General features: G+C 45.7%; 3 protein-coding genes and 1 pseudogene across 5 annotated transcripts in view; 3 read left to right on the top strand and 1 right to left on the bottom strand.

Moving 5' to 3' along the window:
* Window positions 1-23,329, bottom strand: part of LOC134294681 (loricrin-like) — a 676,447-nt gene that overhangs the window by 182,153 nt on the left and 470,965 nt on the right. Inside the window, exon 1 of one of the 2 annotated variants that reach the window (XM_062966273.1) lies at window positions 11,549-11,775. The exons of the other annotated variant lie outside the window; for it this stretch is intronic. The gene's annotated coding sequence lies outside the window, so the exon portion shown is untranslated. Of the gene's footprint in view, window positions 1-11,548; window positions 11,776-23,329 lie in introns of those variants that run through there. 2 annotated transcript variants of the gene reach the window in all.
* The window catches only part of LOC134294654 (zinc finger protein 658B-like), a 334,996-nt gene that overhangs the window by 22,319 nt on the left and 289,348 nt on the right, over window positions 1-23,329 (top strand). Inside the window, exon 1 of one of the 2 annotated variants that reach the window (XM_062966244.1) lies at window positions 5,490-5,625. The exons of the other annotated variant lie outside the window; for it this stretch is intronic. The gene's annotated coding sequence lies outside the window, so the exon portion shown is untranslated. Of the gene's footprint in view, window positions 1-5,489; window positions 5,626-23,329 lie in introns of those variants that run through there. 2 annotated transcript variants of the gene reach the window in all.
* On the top strand, window positions 2,744-5,916 carry LOC134294668 (zinc finger protein 135-like; annotated as a pseudogene).
* LOC134294637 (zinc finger protein 135-like) lies at window positions 12,092-13,639 on the top strand. The gene has a single exon (XM_062966222.1). It carries the CDS (start codon window positions 12,092-12,094, stop codon window positions 13,013-13,015), a length of 924 nt encoding a protein of 307 aa, XP_062822292.1. The 3' UTR covers window positions 13,016-13,639.

The raw sequence follows: 23,329 nt of genomic DNA, 5'->3' as shown, positions 1-23,329 counted from the left end.
GCAGAGATTAACCCTCTAAACTGGCAGCAATTGGATAAAAACCAATTATTGCTCTCCCTCTAATTAGGACTTTATTTTTCTTTCTTTTTTTGTTGTTGTATCTTACTGGAGCCGTGGATGATGGGTTGTGTTGTCAAATTTCGAGGTTGGGCGGCCTGTAGTTTTGTTGTGTTGTGGGTTGCCCTGATGCCATCACTCTTTTATATATATAGATTTATTTACAAGCTTTGGGGCATGCATTTGCCCAAGGAAGAAATGCAAGCAAAGCCCTCCTAAAAACAACTTTGGCCTCTTTTTTCCTGCCCTTTCCCACCTCTTTTATTTATCCCTTTTCAAACTCTAAAAGTAGCCAGAAAAGGCTTTTTAAAACTTCCCTTCCTCTCCCCAAAAACCCACCCCATTTTTGTTTCCTTGGGAATAAAAGGAAATACACACCTTCTGTTCCTCTCCTTTCCCTCCTTCCCTCCCTATTGACTCAAACATTCTTGCAATAATAGTAATAAAAATAATAAATCCTGCAAATTTGCAAGAGTCTCTCTTTTTCTTCCCCTTGCACCCATGCAATCTTTTTCTTCTTCCTGGCTTGCAAGAGGCTCTCACTCACTCTTCTTTCGCTTTTGAAAACATTCTCTTCTTGTCTCTCTCTCTCTTAAAAAATAAGATCACTCCAGCCTGGGAGGAGAAGTGGAGAAGGGAGGTTTTGGAAAAGAAAACATACTGTAGTCTCCAGGCTCCACTGCCTGGCTTGACCTTGACCCGATTATAAGCCGGGGGAGGCTTTTTCAGCTCATAAATAAGGGCTGAAAAACTTGCCTTATCTTCAGTATATATACGGTAATATTTTGTCTTCCATCCTTGTATGATTCTTACCTTCCTTGTCTTTAATGGATGTTATTATTTTCTTCCCTTTCTAACGTGTGCTGCTTTGGCTAATAATTTGGAGTTTCTGTATTACTGTATTCAAAGTATTCTCTATTTAAAAATATCAAATCTTTTTGAGTCCTTTCTAACTCATGTTTTGCTAGCTGTTTTCTCGTTGCTAATGCTTTTATATAGAATAATCAGCTGCACTTTCATCATACAGTCCAAATCGCCTTGCCGGCTCCTAGCACTTTACCCCACTCTGGTTCCACTATTCATGTTTGCACAAGTCAGCCCCTCCCACGTAATCCTAAACAGCCCCACTCCCCTGTCTAACTGATATGCTATGTGTTTTATCTTAAAGTTTTAAAATTGTTTGGTTCTTACTATGTATTTATATTTTGTAACTCCTACTGTTTTTATGCATATGTCAACTGTTGATTTTAGGGCTTTGTCCCCACGTAAGCCGCCCCGAGTCCCCTTGGAGAGATGGAGGCCGGATATAAGAAATAAATTATTATTATTATTTGTAATCATCTTCCGTTTATAGCAGTAGCCAAGGCCTTGGCAGTTGAGCGATATCACCTTCATCTCATCCACCATTTCGCTGGCATTCTTTGTTGGTCCCTGTAAAGCATAACACCATATTGTGCCACACTCTGTCCCCCTAATGATGATGATGATGATGGCCATTTTATTTTTGTATCCCGCCACCATCTCCCTGAAGGGACGCAGGACGGCTTACATGGGGACCAAACTCAATCAAAGTTCAAAATATAACACAATAAAAATACATATACCAACATCATAAAGAACATAATTAAATAGATAATTCATCCTACAACCACCAGTATTTAGCTGAGTGTAATGGCCGTTTCCGAGCTGGGGCAAGGGAAAGGCCTTGGCAATACAGCTGCGAGAGCAGGGCTGAAGGCAGAGTGCGAGAGGCCGATGAGAAGTTAAGGCTGGAAGGGCCAGTCAGATGAACACAGTACAAACCCAGGACAGGGACAATAGGAAAGTGCAAGTCGAGAATGAAGTTCTGGCTAGAGGGATCCAGTCATTTAGTGAACGGAATTAATCAAAGGCACATTGGAACAACCATGTTTTTAGGTCTTTATAAAAAGTGGGCAGGGTGTGCGCTAGACCCAGGAATGTGTGGGCTGGGCAGGAGAGGGTTCAAAGGCCTTTCCGCACGGAAACCCCCTTTCTCTCCTTCCTTCCTTCCTCCCTCCCTCCCTCCCAGGCTGCCAGGTTCCCTCCTCTCTCTCCTCTGCCTCCTCCTCCTCCTCCTCCTCTTCGGTCGGGTGGCCAGGGCCAGGAGCTTCCTTGAGGAAGGAAACAAGGCTGCAGTGGAGAGAGGGCAAGCTCATGCTTTTCTGCCGTGGATGCGCTGAGGAAGAAGTGCCCGGCTCATCCTCCTTGTCAGTTTCAGCGAAGCATGAGGACCTCTTCGCCCTCACTCAAGTGCAGCCTTGTTCCCTCAGGGAGGCACCCTCTTTCGTTCAGTCACAAGGACAAGGACTGCAAACGGTGACAGCTGCCTCTCAGCAACACCCGCCTCCCTCCTTCCCTCCCTCACCCGAGTATAAGCCAAGGGGGGCTTTTTCAGCATTAAAAACATGCTGAAAAGCCGGCTTATACTTGAGTAATTGTTTGTAGTTCCATCGCTACCATTAGAAACCTTCCTTCTATATCTGTCTTAACCATTTGCAGGTGCCAGAGTTTGGGGAGATAGAATACCAGGCCCTTTCTTTTGGAAGTTCCCTCTGATGCCAGTTCTTCTCCCAGTCATTTATGTTTTCAGCCTTACAGAATCAAGGGATAACCTTTCAGGCCATGTGGAGACCCCTTGAAGGTTCTTCCCAAAGGCATCCAAGGAAGACCTTTTCTCTCCGTGGCCTCCAGTTTTCTTCGGATTTCCCCTGGATGGAGGAAAAAGAAGAAAATGGGGAAGTGGGCAAAGGTGAAGGGAGTTGGCAGGAAGGAGGCTTTGTGGCTGGAGCTGTGCCTGTCTTTGCATCTCATCATGGGCTCTACAGAGGGAATGCATGAGTGCCTGAATGGAACTTAGTTCAGCATGGACTCAATTTGTGAACGTGGTTGTGAATTAGCCAGTTGGGAAGGCAGGTCCTTCTTAGTTTGGAAGATTCATTTGGGAAATGTGGCCGGAGTGACCCTTTGAGATGCTGAGGAAGCAGAGTTGGGGGTCCCTGTGGCAGGGGAGATAATGACACAACCAATAAAGAAATCCTTGTTCCTTTGAGCATTTAGCACAATACTGGTAATTCACAGAAATCCATGATCCAGAATATGTTACACCCTTGAATGTTGGGAGGAATTCTGACCCAATGAAATGGGTGTGTCCCTCCAATATGGGGAAAAGGTTCAGTTCCCTCCTTCTGTGATTCCTTCCTTCTCTTATCCTCTCCTTCTGTGTTTCCTCCCTTCCATCTTTCCTTTCTTCTTTCCTTTTTCGCCTTGTTTGCCTTGAGCCTGAGATATGCGGCTTCATGTCTAACCTTTTGCTTCTTCTTTTTTGACCAGGACGTGAGAGTTCTCTGGAGCCACCCCTGCCGTGATGGGAAACGAACCAGCTTCTAGTCGATATTACGGATTTTGGAAACCAAGTGTAGTAAGGAAACCAGTCCTCTAGGAAAAAGGATTCCTCTCAAGTGGCTGATCTTGCTGAATTCCTACATTCACTTTGGATTCTAGAGTAGAACCATAGAGTCGGAAGAGACTGCATGAGGCACCCAGTCCAGGCCTCTGCCGTGCAGGAAAAGTGCAAAGTACCCCTGACTGATGAGCATCTGACCTCTGTTTAAAAGATTCCAGAGGAGCCTCCACTGCATTTTGAGGCAGAGAGTTCCACTGCTGAACAGCTCTAACAGTCAGGAAGTTCTTAATGTTCAGGAAGAATCCACTTTCCTGTAATTTGAACCCACTGCTGTGAGTAATCAGAAAGGGAAAAACGAGAATCAAGTGTCCTTATTAGAATTAAATATATATAACACTGCTGACATGGAGAAGAAAGCATATAAATGTATCGAATGTGGAAAGAGCTTTAGTCAGCATGGAAAGCTGAAGGCACATCAAAGGACTCACACTGGGGAGAAACCCTATAACTGCCTGGAGTGTGGACAGAGCTTTGCTCGTAGTTCAGGACTATGTTCACATCAAAGGACTCACACTGGGGAGAAACCCTATAGATGCTTGGAGTGTGCACAGAGCTTTGCTGATAGTTCAACTCTACGTAAACATCAAAGGACTCACACTGGGGAGAAACCCTATAAATGCCTGGAGTGTGGACAGAGCTTTGCTCAGAGGGGAAACCTAAATTCACATCAAAGGACTCACACTGGGGAGAAACCCTATACATGCCTGGAGTGTGGACAGAGCTTTGCTCGTAGTTCAGGACTACGTTCACATCAAAGGACTCACACTGGGGAGAAATCCTATAACTGCCTGGAGTGTGGACAGAGCTTCGCTCACAGTTCAGCTTTACATAGACATCAAAGGACTCACACTGGGGAGAAACCCTATCACTGCCTGGAGTGTGGACAGAGCTTCGCTCACAGTTCAGCTTTACATATACATCAAAGGACTCACACTGGGGAGAAACCCTATCACTGCCTGGAGTGTGGACAGAGCTTTACTCAGAAGGGATGCTTACGTTCCCATCAAAGGACTCACACTGGGGAGAAACCCTATGAATGCCTGGAGTGTGGACAGAGCTTTGCTTGTAGTTCAGGACTACGTTCACATCAAAGCATTCATACTGGGGAGAAACCCTTTAAATGCCTGGAGTGTGGGCAGAGCTTCACTCATAGTTCAAGCCTACGTAGACATCAAAGGACTCACACTGGGGAGAAACCCTATAACTGCCTGGAGTGTGGACAGAGCTTCGCTCATAGTTCAGCTCTACGTACCCATCAAAGGACTCACACTGGGGAGAAACCCTATAACTGCCTGGAGTGTGGACAGAACTTCACTCAGAGTTCACATCTACGTTCACATCAAAGGACTCACACTGGGGAGAAACCCTATATATGCCTGGAGTGTGGACAGAGCTTCGCTCATAGTTCAGCTCTACGTTCACATCAAAGGACTCACACTGGGGAGAAACCCTATAAATGCCTCGAATGTGGACAGAGCTTCTCTCATAATTCACATTTACATAGACATCAAAGGACTCACACTGGGGAGAAACCCTATATATGCCTGGAGTGTGGACAGAGCTTTGCTCGGAGGGGAAACCTAAATTCACATCAAAGGACTCACATTGGGGAGAAACCGTAGAAATGCCTGGAATGTGGACAGAGATTTTCACGGAATGACATTAGACATAAACATCATGGAATTCACCCTGGAGATAATGGTGTTAATTGACCCCAGGGTGTCATTCAAACATGTACAAAAGCAACGCTTGCAAATTTTGGAAATGCGAGCTCAAAGTTAGGACTTTTCTTGCACTGGCAAGAGTATGGAAAGGAAAGAGAACTCCAACAATAGAAGAATGGATTTTAAAAGTACTTGACATTATACAAATGGACAATCTAACGCAAAATATAAGAGATGGGAAAAATAAAACGGACTGGACAAACTTTACAGAATTTATGAGAAAAAGAAAACTGGACATTGATATAGATCTGTCTTACATATAAAGAACATGCTAACAAAGGAGGATTGAAATAAACAAACAGGAAAAATCAGGAAAGTGAAAGAACATTCTCCAAAGCACAGATGGGAAGTCAACTCACTGTATGTATGTATGTATGTGTATATATATGTATGTATGTATATATATATATATACACACATATATATATAGTCATTTTCCTTTTTTTCTTTTGTTTTTTTAAAAATATTTTTATATTCTATATGTGTGTGTGTGTGTGTGTGTGGGTATATATACACACACACACCTTTTTTCTTCCCTTTTCTTTGTCCTCTGTAAGCTATTCACTCTACCTTTCTATCTACCTATACGATGTTCTCCCACTTTTGATGTAATATACCACATAAATCAAATAAAAATATACACACAACAAAGTTGGGACATTTCATCACATGTGGTGTATTGTAGAAAGATTGAACTAAAATACATTCCATTCTGGAACGTAATTGAGGTTAAATGAAACTAGAGTTTTATATGTTGAGAATGTTGGATGATCAATTAGAATGAAAACATGGATAGTGACTGCAAGATACTAAAGTGAGAATTGACTATACACAGGGATGGAAGGAATGTTTTATTCCAACGCAAAAAGAATGGCTTATGAGGACCTGCAAATTAGCCAAAGTGAACAAACTGACAACAACATGGGCAAATGTCAGTTGTAATATTATTTGGAAGAGTGTTATCAGAAATAGAAGTGTGGTTATGTTATATTATCTAAAGGGAGTAGAATAATGAGAGATAAAAATTAACAGATCGAAAGAGGCCTGTTGCGAAAGAGGCCTATATCCACCCACCCTAGGCAAATCAGTAATGAAGTCCATAGAAATAATCTGCCAGGGCTTTTCAGGGACGGGTAGAGGCGATAATAAACCACAAGGTCGACCCACTGGATGTTTACACTGCTGACAAATAGCACAGCTATCACAGTACTTTAAAATGTCCTGCCTCATTTTGGGCCACCAGTAATGACGAGTGATGGCTTGTACAGTCTTAAATCTCCCAAAATGTCCCGCAGTTGGCTCATCATGATATGCTTGGATGATTTCCAAGCGTAATTTACCAGGCGGTACAAAAATCTGCCCATTACGTGATAGTACCCCGTCCTCATCTTGTAAATTAGGCAGTATAGTCCTCATATCTTGAGAGAGCAATATCAGCTGTTCTTGCGTCCACCTATCCTCTTTTTGAGAGGACAACACCCGGTCATGAAGATCCTGCCTGTCCTGTACCATATTTAACAATGAAACAGGTAAAATGGTTTGCTCAGAGGATATTTCAGCAGTCTTAAACTCAGGCTTCCTAGACAAAGCATCAGCCCTCAAGTTCTGCTTCCCCTCTACAAATTGCACTCTAAAGTCAAACCTGGAAAAGAACAATGCCCACCTAATTTGCCTTTGGTTCAATTTCCTTGCAGTCTGCAAATGCTCCAGGTTTTTATGATCAGACAGGACCACTATCTGATGTTTAGCCCCCTCCAACCAATGCCTCCAAACTTCGAAGGCCACCTTGATAGCTAGCAACTCTTTCTCCCAAATTGTGTAGTTTTGTTCAAACGCAGTGAGTTGTCTAGAATAGAAACCACAAGGCCTTAATCTACCGGACGGGTCCTTCTGCGAGAGCACTGCTCCCAGCGCATAATTAGAAGCATCTGCCTCAACAACAAATGGTCTGTTCACATTTGGATGTACCAGAATGTTCCCATTCTGAAAGCTATGTTTCAGTTGTACAAATGCCTCTTTGGCCTCTGTAGTCCATTCAAATGAACACTTCTTTTGCAGGAGTTGGGTTAAAGACACCGTCAATTGTGCAAAATGGGGAATGAACTCCCTATAATAATTGGCAAAACCCAAAAACCTTTGCACATCTTTTTTGGAGGTTAATTCTTGCCAGGTATTGACAGCGTCCACTTTTCGCGGGTCCATTTTTAGCTCCCTCCCAGATATAACATGTCCCAAAAACTCCACCTCAGACACATGAAAGGCACACTTTGAGGCCTTAGCAAACAACCCATTTGCCCTGAGCCTAGACAGAACCTGACGCACATGTTCCCCATGTTCACGAACGTTTTTCGAATAAATTAATATATCATCTAAATAAATCACCATAAATTTGTCCAAAAGGTCCCGGAACACATCATTAATGAACCGTTGGAATACCGCTGGCGCATTGCACAACCCAAATGGCATTACTAAATTTTCGTAAGCGCCATAACAGGTGTTAAACGCGGTCTTCCATTCATCCCCAGCCTTTATACGCACCAGATTGTAAGCCCCGCGCAGATCTAATTTAGTGAAGATGGAAGCTCCCTGAACCCGAGACAATAACTCAGGAATTAGAGGTAGAGGGTACCTATCCCGAACAGTGAACTTATTTAGCACATGGTAGTCGCACACAAGTCTCAAGTCGCCTGTCTTTTTTGCCACAAAAAAGACTGGAGCGGCCGTAGGCGAGTTAGAAGGTCTAATGAAACCCTTCTGCAAGTTCTCATCCAAATACTCCCTTAAAGCCTGTCTTTCAGGTACCGTGAGCGCATACAACCTGCCTGCAGGCAACTTAGCTCCTTCCACCAAGTTGATTGCACAATCATAAGGCCTATGTGGTGGTAATTTATCTGCTTCTTTTTGACAGAACACATCCCAGAAGTCCCGATAACAAGATGGAACACCTTCCATATCCCCACCCACTTCGTTTAGAGTTAAACACACTGGCGGGTCCAAGCTAATAGTTTTGCGAGCCCAATCCACCCGAGGATTGACCTGTGTCAACCAGTCCATACCTAAGATGACATCATATCTAGGTAGTGCAGTGACATCAAAAGTTAACGTCCCCTTTTGCCCTTGCACTTGCCAGGTTACAGCCGCTGTTTCTTGATCCACCATCCCGGAATGCAACAACCTTCCATCAGCACCCTCCACCCAAGCTGTGACTTTTTCTTCAATATTGAGATCTTATTCCTTTCTGCAAAACTTTGGTCTATGTACGAAACGGTAGCCCCTGAATCCAAAAATGCCTGAGTACTAACTGGTCTCTGACCCATTACACTTAATTGTATGGCCACAAACACATGCTTATTTCCTCTAGGCAATTGCATCATAGGCCCTAATGCGCTGGACTCATGGCGCATTAGGGCTTCCCTTTTCCCGGCAGCTGAGACGGTTTTAAAGAGCAATTATGAGCAAAATGCCCCTCATTTCCACAGTATAAACACAGCCTTAATCGTCTGCGTCGATCTTTTTCCTCTTGGGACAGTTTGCGTTGCACTCCAAGCTGCATGGGTTCCTCCCCAGAGTTCACAGGGGCACTAGCATGATACTCCACAACTGGAGTCCTGTGAGTTTTCTTTCTAAACTCCAACCGAGCCTCAATTCTACAAACTTTGGTTACCAACTCATCCCAATTTTGAGCTGGTTCCACACGAGACAGTTCATCCTGCAAACCATCATTCAACCCAGCAGTAAATGCCAACATAAAAGCATGTTCTCCCCAGTCCAACTGATGCTTAAGCAAATTAAACTTATTCAAATAGTCAATTAAAGATCCTTTTCCCTGCTTTAACCGATATAAAGCCCAACCCGCATTTTCCTTTTGTAAAGGATCTCCAAAAGTCTCAGTAAGAGCTGCCTTAAAGTCCACCAAATTATTCTTAATTGGGCTATTGCCCCTAATTACATTAACTGCCCAACGCCCCGCTGGCCCAGTTAGTAAACTCAAAATAAATGCAACTTTGTTAGTGTCTGTAGGAAACGAGAGGTCAGATATTTGCAAAAAGTATAGGTCCACTTGAGCCAAAAAGGTTGGGAGTTTCTCCCTGGCTCCATCAAAACGTTCAGGAACAATAACTTGTCCTTTGATCTGCTGTGCCTTCTTTAAGGCTTCCAATTCCAGTTCCAAAGCTGCCACTCTGGCGTCCAGCCCAGCCATGTTAACTTGGCCCTTTGTTGTTGTTGTTTGGCGTGTGGCAATCTGTCAAGAGTCAGACGCCAATTAGCGAACAAAAATAGAGTTTATTCAGCAGATAAGCCAAAAAGTAATGTTAACACAGAAAAAACCTTGAAACACTTCACTATCAGTGCTTCAAGAGCAGTTCAAACAAAAATATAATTCAGCAACACAAGCAGGTAAAAACAAAGTTAAACAAACTTAGTGCAAACTGCACTTTCTGAGTCCAAGCCCTGCCAGCCGGCTCTGTAGTTTTCAAAGGAACAGTTCCCAAAAGAAAACACCAAATTGGTCAGGAAACAAACAAACAAACTAAGAATGCAGTAGACTGCTTCCACAATGTGGATAAAGCCGAAGGCTCCAAAAGGATGGTGAAAAGACGTCGTCCGGGATTCCAAGGTCAGGTCAGGAGATAACAGCGGTGTCCAAAGAGCAAGCCAGGAGTCAAAAGCCAATAGTAGTCATCAATCACAGGGCGAAGGCAGTAGCAAGGTCAAATTCCGATCCAAGGTCTGAAGAGGGTGCAGTCATCCAAAACAGGTCCACGATAAGACACAGCGAGAGCCAAGCTAGGTGATAACAGCAGATTCAAATCATAGTCCAAGTCCAGTCTTCATGGAAACACAGAGATCCCAATGGCGCCTCAGCAACACCTTGCCACACGCAAAGTGCAGTGGCCAAACATTCCCATTTTATTCCCCTTCCTCCTGGGTGACCAAACACTCACACCCAAACACCAGGTGTCCCAAATCTACTCAGAGTCTGAGCTCCACACAGCTAGAGCTCGTGGATCTGGAGTACCTAGCAATTCGTCGGAGTCCCAATCATCCTGCCCACACTTAGCCCCATGAACACTTAAAGAACCATCCTCCCTTCTCCAAGCATCCCAATTGGGATCAGCTCCTGCAGAAACCCCAGGTTCAGAAGTATCCATAGACCCCAAATCCCCAGACATCTCCGGTGGCTGTGCCCATTCAGTGCCCGCTTCCCCAGCCACCACCTGTTCCTCAGCATCCATCTCCCCATCTGAATCTTCCTCAGAAGATCCCCCATATAGCTCTCTAAGTCGCTTCCTGCGCAACTCCTCCAGTGAACCCTCATCACGAGGGTTTTTTCTTCCTCTTCGAATTCCATCCCCATCAACCATAATCCCCAAAGGCGCAGTCACAACAATTTGACCCTATTGATCTATTTCCATATCATTCTATTATTGTATTAATATATTTTATATTATTATCATATTATTATATTATTCTGTTCTATTATTCTTTGGCCCCATTGAACTATTTCCATCTCGTTCTCTTATTGTATTCATATATTTTATATTATTATATTATTATTATTGTAATTCTATTATTCTGTTCTATTCTTCTTTGACCCCATTGCTCTCTTTCCATCTCCTTCTCTGATTGTCTTCCTATATTATTATTATTGTAATTCTATTATTCTATTCTTCTTTGACCCTATTGCTCTCTTTCCATCTCCTTCTCTGATTGTCTTCCTATATTACTATCATATTATTATATTCTTCTGTTATATCTTTCTTTGACCCTATTGATCTATTTCCATCTCCTTCTCTGATTGTATTCATATATTATTACCATATTATTATATTATTCTGTTCTATTCTTCTTTGACCCCATTGATCTATTTCCATCTCCTTCTCTGATTGTCTTCCTATATTATTATTATTGTAATTCTATTATTCTATTCTTCTTTGACCCCATTGATCTATTTCCATCTCCTTCTCTGATTGTCTTCCTATATTACTATCATATTATTATATTCTTCTGTTATATCTTTCTTTGACCCTATTGATCTATTTCCATCTCCTTCTCTGATTGTATTCATATATTATTATTATATTATTATATTATTCTGTTCTATTATTCTCTGACCCCATTGCTCTCTTTCCATCTCCTTCTCTTATTGTATTCATATATTATTATTACTGCAATTCTATTATTCTGTTCTATTCTTCTCTGACCCCATTGCTCTCTTTCCATCTCGTTCTCTGATTGTCTTCCTATATTATTATCCTATTATAACTATCTCCTTCCTGACCTTCCACTCTTCTCTCCCTCGGTGGCGGAGGCGGGGGGGCCCCAGAGCGGGGTAAGCCTGGCCCTGCCCTGCCCACGGCCTCAAGGCCGCACGGGAACCCACCTCCCCGGAGACTCAGGGCTTCCAGGCCTCGGAGGGAGGGAGGGAGGGACCCACCAGGAGGCCTCGTCCCCCTGCAGCCCCAGCGCCGCCCTCGGGGCCCCACCCGCCATGGGCCCGGCACTCCCTCCCTCCCTCCCTCGGCACACAGGCAGGCCCCTCGGCGCCCTCCCTCCCTCCCGCCCTCCTGCCTGGCGGGGTCCGGGGTGACCGGCCAAGGCCTGGGAGCCCTCGCTCGCCCGCCCGCCCGCCCGCCCGCCCTCAGAGAACACGGCCCTCCCTCCCTCACGGCGCCGCCTTCTCTCTCGGCCACCGCCATCTTCCATCAAAGGAGGGTTGGGAGGCACGCAGCCAATGGGGGCCTTCGGTGGGCGGGGCGTCCCGGGCTCAGCCAATGGGAGGGGCGAGGGCGGGCTCCGGGGAAGGAGGAAGACGAGGGGGAAGATGGCGGAAAAATGTGGAAAAAGCTTTGCTCATAATTCAACCCTCCATGCACATCAAAGGACTCACACTGGGGAGAAACCCTATATATGCCTGGAGTGTGGACAGAGATTTCCTCAGAATGGAGGCTTACAAATACATCAAAGGACCCACAGTGGGGAGAAACCCTATAAATGCCTGGAGTGTGGACAGAGCTTTTCTGCTAGTTCACCTCTACGTAAACATCAAAGGACACACACTGGGGAGAAACCCTATAACTGCCTGGAGTGTGGACAGAGCTTTGCTGATAGTTCAACTCTACGTAAACATCAAAGGACTCATACTGGGGAGAAACCCTATACATGCCGGGAGTGTGGACAGAGCTTTGCTCGGAGTGCAGGTCTGCATTCACATCAAAAGACTCACACTGGGGAGAAACCCTATAACTGCCAGGAGTGTGGACAGAGCTTTGCTCATAGTTCAAGTCTACGTGGACATCAAAGGACTCACACTGGGGAGAAACCCTATACATGCCTGGAGTGTGGACAGACCTTCGCTCAGATTGGAACTCTACATTCACATCAAAGAACTCACACTGGGGAGAAACCCTATACATGCCTGGAGTGTGGACAGAGCTTTGCTCAGGGTTCAGGTCTACGTTCACATCAAAAGACTCACACTGGGGAGAAAGCCTATATATGCCTGGAGTGTGGACAGAGCTTTGCTCATAGTTCAAGTCTACGTGAACATCAAAGGACTCACACTGGGGAGAAACCCTATAAATGCCTGGAGTGTGGACATACCTTCAGTCATAGTGGATATCTACGTAAACATCAAAGGATTCACACTGGGGAGAAACCCTATACATGCCTGGACTGTGGAAAGAGCTTTACTCGTAGTTCAGGTCTACGTTTACATCAAAGAACTCACACTGGGGGAAAACCATAGAAATGCATGGAGTGAGGACAGAGTTTTTCACAGAATAACATTATACATAGACATCATAGAATTCACCCTGGAGAGAATGGTGTTAATTGACACCAGAGTGTCATTCTAACACGTAGAAAAGCAACTCTTGCAAATTTTGGAAATGCAAGCTCAAAGTTGGGACATTTCATCACATGTGGTGTATTGTAGAAAGATTGTTCCCTCACTTATCCCGGGGGTTAGGTTCCAGTACCACTCGCAATAAGTGAAAATCCGCGAAGTAGGGATGCTATATATTTATACATTATTTTAGTAGTTATACACTATTTTAAGTCTTTATCAAGAAATCATGTGTTGATCAATCGCCTCCTTCTCCTCTTGTTGCCGCTTGGGCTCCTTTTCTCTCCCTTTGGCTTCTCCTTCCTCCCTTCCTTAGGCTGTACATTGTAATTTTTTTATAGTAGTCTTTTAGAGTTTATTGAAAAACCGCAAAACAGCGAATCCGCAAAGAGCAAAGTAGTGAGGGAACTCTGTACGTTCCATTCTGGAAGTAATTATATTATCTAAAGGGAGTAGAATAATGAGAGATAAAAATTAACAGATAGAACGAGGCCTTTAGGCATGTATCCCTGTCGTTTGTTAGTTCAGTTGTCTATGAAGGTAACTGTTTCGCAGGTCTGTTTGTTTCTGACAAAACAAAACTGCTGAAACTGTCAACTTGTTTTGTTCTGAACCCAAAGGTTTCCTGTTCTTTGGATGCCGAGCGTTCAGGGAAGAGTGAGGTCTGTGAGATCAGTGAGTAGAAAACATGACACAATTTAGATAATGGTTTGTGACTCAACAACAACCCTTGTAGTAGTCCATGGGATATTCTGTATGCCTTCTTTAATGTCAAGTAAGATATTGTGCTCAGATACAAAGATTTATAAAGGAAACACCACAATGGATATAAAACAATGGGAAGCGCGGGAAGCAGATCATATGTGCTCACCACACCTCACACAGATAGGACCACGTGTGCTATAAACATGGAAGATGTGATACATTCACACAAGATACAGGAATGGGATGTCTTGGTGTTACTACTGTTCAGCTAATGTTTTGGTCTGATGGAAATATAATAGAACCCGATAAACAAACATTCGGTTGAAATGTAAATGTAACATAACCTTTGTTCAAGATGATGAAACTGGGAATTTGGTGTACGTGGTGGAGAATGGAGACAGTGAAATAGATTTGAAGTTTAAAAAGTTATCCATAAATATAAGATAAGGAATTAATTTGGAAAAATTAAATATACTAGTAAAAACGAATCAGCAGGTGAAGAAACATTTGGAGAGTTATGAGGAAAGAAGTAAGAAAGGTTTTGATAGGATCCAAGAGGTTGATGGAGAACGTCAGAGCGTGGCCGCAGAAGGAAGCAGCCCGACAGAACGTCACTGGTGGGATAAAATCAACGGATATTCACCCAAAGCGGCAGCAGCATGTTTACGTCTATTGATGCACCCAATAGTAAGGTGAGGGCTACAAGGAGTGACTGATCGATTTTCTGTATTTGAAAACAAATTGCAATACTTAGAAACGCAATTGTGAACTGTGATGTATGTTGACTATTGAGAGGGTTGATGGGCCAAAGTGCCTGCATTTCTATTCTATTTCTATTCTATTTCTGATTGCTTTTAATTATGCATTATTAAGGTGTCTGCTTCAACTTATTCTATTAAAGATGCAACCTGCCTTCTTCCAGAGGAGAGGCAAGTGTCCGTATGTCGCCACTATGTTTCCGGAACATCTTGTGGTTAATGTGGTTAAGCTACTTACTGGAACATAAGTGAACAACATGTTTTTCTACAAATGTTGTTTATGATAAAGGAAGCACGCTTGCAACACTCTGTACTGCTCCAAAGAAATGAGGAACTTCTTAGTTGTAAACAAGGGCATTATATATTGAGCTTCATTTCAAATGTTCTTCACGGCGGTCACCTTTGATTTGTCCATCCGTCTATACTGCAGTATAATAAAGGTACTTGTTTTAAACTCTGTTGGGCTCAGATTGGATCCATAGCGCTTCAGCAAAGTTCCTGGTATTTAAATCTATGTGAGCGGTTCGCTTTTCCGCTAAATATAACTATATTAAACTCATTATATACATAGAATTGACACTGAATCAGACATGTGATACAATAAAGTAGTATTGATGTATCAAGGCCATGTGTGTAAGAAACGGGAGTGTGTGTGGGTGCTTGTGAAGAAAGAAGAAACGGGCCTCAAAAGAAAACTGAGTTCACGCAAAGCGTGACATGGGACGGACTTGGGCGGTGAAGAGTGAGGCTTGTCAGCTCCAACGGGATGGGAGGAAGGGGCTGCCGCAGAAAGGCCGGGGGAGATGGCCTGAGGAGACGGAGTGGCCGCTGGAAGGCCGGAGCTAGCCTCTTGCCCCCCGGGGCTGGTGTGACCCATTTGGATCGGGGGGGGGGGGGGAGCTGCACTCAAGGGAGTGTGAGATCATGCCACCTCTCCTCCTCCGGAGCCTGCTTCTTCCCCCAAAATGCCTGCGGGTTGGTCCTCTCTCTCTCCTTCCTCCAGGCTGGTGCAGGCAGAAGCTACAGAGAGTAAGGGATTTAGAGCAAATTGTAAGGCTTGTCAGCTCCAACTGTGTTGGTGTGGGTGAGTCTTCTTTGAAAGAGAGCCCAGGCACACAAGGGCTGGAGATCCCATACGGCTTTAATGTTCAGAATACAAGAGTCTGCTCCACTGCCCGTGTATATAGGCCTAGCTACAGTATCATCAGGAGCCTCTGGTGGCTCAGTGTGTTAAAGCGCTGAGCTGCTGAACTTGCAGACCGAAAGGTCCCAGGTTCAAATCCGGGGAGCGGAGTGAGTGCCCGCTGTTAGCTCCAGCTTCTGCCAACCTAGCAGTTCGAAAACATGCAAATGTGAGTAGATCAATAGGTACCGCTCTGGCGGGAAAGTAGCGGCGTTCCATGCAGTCATGCCGGCCACATGACCTTGGAGGTGTCTATGGACAACGCCAGCTCTTCAGCTTAGAAATGGAGATGAGCACCAACCCCCAGAGTCGGACATGACTGAACTTAACGTCAGGGGGAAACCTTGACCTTTACTGTATCATCAATCACTCTAGAGTCCCTTTCCCCCCACCTCAGGGCAATTGGGTTTTATGGCTGGTTCATGTGTCCTGTCCTCCCTTTTGGCCCATGGCCATGTGCTCTCCGTCAGTGCTCTGTGTCCGGAGATGGCATGAGATGGGGATCATGGCATCAGATTCTGATGAGTTGAGTTGGGTTCATTTGAGTCAAGTTGGGTTCACTTGACTTGAGTTGGGTTCCATTGAGTTGTCCAAGATTTGAGTTGTATTCATTTGGGTTCTGATTAGTTGAGTTGGGTTCAGTTGAGTTGTCTTGGGTTCCATTGAGTTGAGTTGGATTTTGATGAGTTGGGTTCCGATGAGTTGTCCAAGGCTTGAATTGTATCCAGTTGGGTGTAAGGCTTGTCAGCTCCAACTGAGTTGGTGTGGGTTAGTCTTCTTTTAAAGAGTACACAAAAGGGCTGGAGATACCTACGACATTATTGTTCGGAATATGAGTCTGCTCTACTGCCCGTATATATAGGCTTAGCTACAGTATCAAATCACCCTGGAGTCCTGGCGCCTGGAGGTTGCCCATTCCCACATTCCAGAGTCCCTTTTCCCCACCTCGGGGCAATTAATAATAAAAATAAAAATAAAAATAACTTTATTTTTATACCCCGCCCCGTCTCCCCAAAGGGACTCGGGGCGGCTCACATGGGGCCTTGCCCGATACAACAATCAAATATCAATCACAAAGCCATAACACAATTAACCCAATAAAAACATCAACATCAGTAAAAACAATCATTAAAATGAACATGAATCATGCAATTAATATCAGGGGACTAAATTCATAGATCCCGGGCAAAGTGCAGAAAATACCAAAATGGAGAGAGGTAATTTCACACTTAAAATGGACAATAAAGTGCAGTGTAATAATGGTAAGGTATCAGGGATGGGGCAATTATAGAATGGGCAGACAGGTCAATCCAACAACAATTAAATGTCAAAGGCCTTTTGAAAGAGCCAGGTTTTTAAGCTCTTCCGGAAGGAGAGGAGGATAGGGGCCTGCCTGATCTCTCTAGGGAGCGAGTTCCAAATCCGGGGGGCCATGACGGAGAAGGCCCTCTCTCTCGTCCCCACCAACCGCGACTGTGAGGGTGGTGGGAGCGAGAGAAGGGCCTCCCCCGACGAGCGAAGAGAACGTGCGGGTTCGTAGGGGGAGATGCGGTCTCTAAGGTAGGTGGGTCCCAAACCGTTTAGGGCTTTGTAGGTGATAACCTGCACCTTGAATTGGGCCCGAAAAGTAAATGGCAGCCAGTGGAGCTCCTTAAACAGAGGCGTTGAACGCGCCCTGTAATTCGTTCCAGTTAGAAGCCTGGCTGCCGAACGCTGTACTAGTTGTAGTTTCTGGGCCATCTTCAAAGGCAGCCCCACGTAGAGCGCATTGCAATAGTCCAGTCTAGAGGTAACTAAGGCGTGGACCACCATAGTCAGATCAGACTTCTCGAGGTACGGTTGCAGCTGGCGCACAAGTTTTAGTTGTGCAAAGGCCCTCCCGGCCATGGCCGACACCTGAGCCTCAAGTGTCAGCCCCGAATCCAGGAGGACCCCCAAGCTGCAGACCTGTGCCTTCAGGGGGAGTGCGACCCCGTCAAGCACAGGTTGCCACCCAATACCCCGATCAGACATACGACTGACCTGGAGGACCTCTGTCTTGTCGGGATTAAGTCTCAGCTTGTTCACCCTCATCCAGGCCAACACAGCGGCCAGACACTGGTCCAGAATCCGAGGGGCTTCCTTGGATTTAGGTGGAAAAGAGTAGTAGAGTTGGGTGTCATCCGCGTAGAGATGGCACTGTACTCCAAAACTCTCCCAGCGGTTTCATGTAGATGTTAAAAAGCATGGGGGACAGAATGGAACCTTGCGGGACCCCACAGGTCAATGGCCAGGGGTCCGAGCAGGTGTCCCCCAGCTTCACCAACTGGGAACAGACCTCCAGGAAGGACTGGAGCCACTGGAGTGCAGTACCCCCAAGGCCCATCCCAGAGAGCCGTCCCAGAAGGATACCATGGTCGATGGTATCGAAAGCCGCTGAGATGTCCAAGAGAACCAGCAGGGTCACACTCCCCCTGTCCAGTTCTCTGTGGAGGTCATCCACCAAGGCGACCAAAGCCGTCTCGGTACTGAACCCAGGCCTGAAGCCAGACTGCGAGTAGTCCAGAAAATCCATATCTTCCAAGAATCCCTGGAACTGAGAGGCAACCACCCGCTCCAAGACCTTGCCCAAGAATGGTAGGTTAGAGATTGGTCTGTAATTACCAAGATTGGTCGGGTCTAATGAGTTTTATGGCTGGTTCGTATGTCCTGTCCTCCCTTTTGGCCCATGGTCATGTGCTCTGTGCCAGCGCTTTGTGTCCGGAGATGGCATGAGATGGGGATCACAACATGAAGCGAGGAATCAACAAGGCGTCTCTCACCTGGCAAGACGGAACGAGGGTCCAGTAAGGCGTATCCGAATAACAATGGAAAATAAAGTGTGCAGGTGGGACCCCATAAGTCCTACAAGCTGAGATGGAGAATGTTTTGAAACCATGCCATAAGAATGGAAGGAACAGCACGTTCCCCGAAAGAAGGACTAAATCAAATGCCTCAAAGACTCAGCACGCTTTTTCAGAACCGCGGCAACGGAGCATCCACACCTGTCGGGAGAACCTGATCACCTCTTCCGAGCAGGGTCTGTGTGTGTGAGTATGGATGTATGCATGTGCGTGTGGGCGAGAGCTCTCTCTAGATGTGATTTTGATAGGATTCCGATGTGATTATCAATAAATGTTACATGAATAAATGTTACATGAAAACCAAATTTGGTCTCTAAAAGCGCCTCACTGATCCCTCTGCTGCTGCTCAGTCGTTTAGTCGTCTCCGACTCTTCGTGACCTCATGGACCAGTCCAGGCCAGAGCTCCCTGTCGGCCGTCACCGCCCCCAGTCCCTTCAAGGTCGAGCCAGTCCCTTCAAGGACACCGTCCATCCATCTCGCCCTTGGTCGGCCTCTCTTCCTTTTTCCTTCCATTTTCCTCACCATCGTGATCTATTCCAAGCTTTCCTGTCTCCTCATGATGTGGCCAAAATACTTCAGCTTTGGTTCTAATATCCTTCCCTCCAGTGAGCAGCCACTGGGCATTATTTCCTGGAGGACGGACTGGTCGGATCCTCTTGCCAAGGTCCAAGGCACGCTCAGGATCACTGGTATCACTGTCCTTGAAAAGGTTTGGTGGTCGAGAGCCAGCATCTCTCCCAGACGCTGAGTGATCTGCTCAACGGTGGGTGCCGTTCCCCCTGTTCTCTTCCTTCCAATGGAATGGCCCCAATTGTCCAAGGTTAATTGAGACCCTCTCCCAGCAGACCGTAACGGAGAAGAAGGAGAGCTCAGGGTGCTGCTTGCGGGGCTAAGGGATCCCCCTCCCAAGGGAATTGAAGGATGATGTCTCTTCATGTGGTACCGCAAGCCAGTGGTGGACAAATGCCTGAGGTCTTTACCCCTGCTAATGTGCATCCCGCAGTGCCTGCACACAGCCAAGGAAGACTGTTGGGAATGGACCGTGAAGTGGTCCCAGAGGAAAGACTCCGGCCTTCCCAATGGCGGGGCAGTGAGACCCGAGCAGTGAGCACCCCTTTTCCTTGTTGCACAAAAAAACCACCCCCGGCCACCACTTTTTATTAGATAGGGGCAGGGTGTGGTGTGGTGCTCAGGTCACAAGGGAGTGGGACACGAGCTCCCATGTATTAGGAAGCTGAAATATCACCACCTTATTTTTAGATAGGAGCGGGGGGGGGGGGGGGGTTCCAGTTTCTGCAAATGACCACCATTTTTGCTGATTTCCGGCCACAGAAACAAAGATACACAAATAGAAAAGAGGGCCTTTCACAGTGAAGAACCCAATTGAACAGGAAATAAGACTTTCAAAACAGGAACAGGTTTCTTAAAATAAAAAAATAGTATATTATAAAAAGTTATAAAAATTTGCCAAAAATCATAGGAGACAGGAAACATTCTGCAATTTGTTGAGCAAAGACTGTGGAATGTGTTCTCCCACTGTACCAAATTTGATGCGAATAGCTCAAGAAATGAGGGCGGGAGACCCCCAGAAAAGTCCCCCCCGGTTTCCTGTTTTTTGGCGATTGCGCATGCGCGTCCGCCATTTTAGAAACATTTTAGAAACATTACGAATTTTCGGAAATATCCGAAAATTTTGGGTGAAACATTTAGAAATAATCTCTATATCGAAGAGCCGGCACCCCCTACTTTAGAAACGAGAATTGAAACATTTTTTCCATCGATCGGACAAGCCTAGTAATTACTGTATTTACGAATGTAGTACCAAAATATCACGATGTATTGAAAACATTTACTACAAAAATGCATTGGATAGTCCAGAACGTTGGATAAGTGAGTGTTGGATAAGTGAGACTCCTGTAATATGTTTATATTATTGTTATATTATTTATTTTTTTATTTCTGGTATTTCTACCCCGCCCTTCTCCCTTGGGGGACTCAGGGCGGCTTACAAATTGGCAACACAGTGCCATCACATCAACAATACAATACAAAAGGCATTAAAAACTAAAAACATTTAAAACATAAAAACCAATATACAATAATAAAACATTACCATATTCTATTATTCTATACTATATTCTATTATTGTATTTTATTATTATATTATTTATTGTAGGATTATTCTATATTATATTCTTTATTTTTCTATTCTATTTTCATATTATTATATTGTTCTGTTGTTTCCTCATTGGGTCCCTTCCGACTCTTGGTGACCTCCTGGACCAGCCCAGGCCAGAGCTCCCTGTCGGCCCAGGCCACCCGCACCTCCTTCAAGGTGGAGTCAGTTCCTTCAAGGATGCCATCCACTCGTCTTGCCCTTGGTCGGCCCCTCTTCCCTTTTCCTTCCTTTTCCCCATCATCATTCTCTTCTCCATACTCTCCTGTCTTCTCATGATGTGGCCAAAGGGCTTCACCTTTGCCTCTCATCTCCTTCCCTCCCGTGAGCAGTCAGTCGGGCCTTCTTTCCTGGCGGATGGACTGGTTGGACCTTCTCGCGGTCCAAGGCACTCTCAGGACTTCCCTCCAACACCACAGTTCTTCCTTCGCTCAGCCTTCCTTATGGCCCAGCTCTCTCTCGCATCCATAGGTTACTACTGGGAATACCATTGCCTTAGCTACGTGGACTTTCGTTGCCAGTGTGATGCCTCTACGTAAAGGGAAAGGTTTTCCCCTTATGTTAAGTCCGGTCGTGTCTGACTCTGGGGGTTGGTGCTCATCTCCATTTCTAAGCCGAAGAGCCAACGTTCGTAGACGCCTCCAAGGTCCTGTGGTCACTGGCATGACTGCATGGAGCACCAATGTTACATTCCTGCCGGAACGATACCTATTGATCTACTCACATTTGCATGTTTCCGAACTGCTAGGTTGGCAGAAGCTGGGGCTGGAATGGTCACTACCCTCACCCAAAACCCTCCGGTCATCAAATCTCGGCATATCAGGTCTGTGTGCCAAGTTGGGCCCAGATCCCTCCGTGTTTGGGTTCACCGTGCTCTCTGGATGGAGGTGAACTACAACTCCCCCAAATCAAGGTGAATTCCCCCCAAAGGCCTCCAGTATTTTTGCTGGTCACGGGGGTTCTGTGGGCCAAGTGAGTTCCAGGTCCATCGTTGGTGAACTGTACATCCCAGTCCCTACAACTCTGGGCCAATTCCCCTCCAAACCCACCAGTGTTCAAATGTGGGCCCATCAGGTCTGCAGGCCAAGTCTGGTCCAGGCTCATCCTTGTTTGGGTTCACAGTGCGCTCTGGGTTGAACTACAACTCCTCTGTGTCCCCCCAAAGACCTCCCGTATTTTTTGCTGGTCATGGGGTTTCTGTGGGCCAAGTCTTGTCCAATTCCATCATTGCTAGAGTTCAGAGTGCTGTTAGATCGCGGGTGAACTATACATCCCAGTCCCTACAACTCATAGAAACCATGGTGAATTCTCCCCAGACCCCCCCCCCTCTCTCTAGTATGTTCTGCTGCTGACCAGTTCCTCTGTTTGCTGTGCGTAATGGAAAAGGATAGGACATAGAAGGGAATTGGCATGGCCCCGCCCACTGCCTCTCCCTTAACCCTTTCCTATCCTTTCCTGTGGCACACAGCAACTGGAGATTGAGGTTTGGGGAGTCCTGACCCTGACTGAGAGGAGTCGTAGGGAGTGGAACGTATAGTTCTGCTGCAATCCAAGAGCCCTGTGAACGCCAACAACGAAGGGCCTGGAACTTACTTGGCACACAGACCCAACACGGCCACCTTGGCATACTGGGCCAGGCTGCGGTGCAGCCGGTTAGCAGACATCTGCAATAAATCACGACTGACTGAGAGGTTGTGGGTTCGAAGGCCGGGTCAGATTGAGTTCCCGACCATTAAGAGCCTGGCTCGCTGCTCACGTAAGCAGCTTGAAAGACAGGTGCATCTGTGGAATAGGGCCCGGGTTGTGGCGCAGGCTGGTGAACAGCCAGCTGCAACAAATCACTCTGACCAAGAGGTCATGAGTTCGAGGCCAGCTCGGAGCCTGTCAGCAGGGCACCAAGAACCATACACGGAGGCCAATCTCTATCTAATATCTTTATTAAGGAAATGTATAAAAGTAATAAAAACAAGTGAAGAATATAGTTCAGAAGCAGACCTTTCAAATGAGGTCAGAAATAGTCCAAAAATGCAATGTCCAATAAATGATATTAGAGTTCAAATTTTAAATCCAATACCGAAACACACACTATTGCCAAGCAATAGTGTGGGGAAATGCCAGAGTCTTAGAAGTCCAAGGAAGCTTGACAACAAGGCTGGAAATAGTCTTGGTTCTTTAACAAGGTCCGTGACTAGAAACAAGGTAAACAATGAATCTTGGAACAAGGTCCGTGACTAGAAACAAGGCAAACAGTGAATCTTGGAACAAAGACCGTGGTTAACAGCAAGGCAAGGCAGTACTTGAATTCTTGATCCGGGAAGCAAGGAACTGGGGTTACGAAGTCCACACACGAATTCACTCCTGAAGCAGCTCTGTTGACTCCGCAAAGATTCTCCCGCGTCAGGCACCTATATTGGGTCTCGTTTTCCCGCCAAAAACCTCTTTCCCTAGAGAACGGGAAGCGAAACCCAACTTTGTCCAGATGCAAGACTCCTTAGAATTTCCCAAGGGAA

The sequence above is a fragment of the Anolis carolinensis genome, unplaced genomic scaffold, assembly GCF_035594765.1.
Source record: "Anolis carolinensis isolate JA03-04 unplaced genomic scaffold, rAnoCar3.1.pri scaffold_18, whole genome shotgun sequence".
Classification (NCBI taxonomy): Eukaryota; Metazoa; Chordata; class Lepidosauria; order Squamata; family Dactyloidae; genus Anolis; species Anolis carolinensis.
The sequence above is the reverse complement of the archived record's forward strand: the minus strand, read 5'-3'. Positions and strand labels throughout refer to the sequence as shown.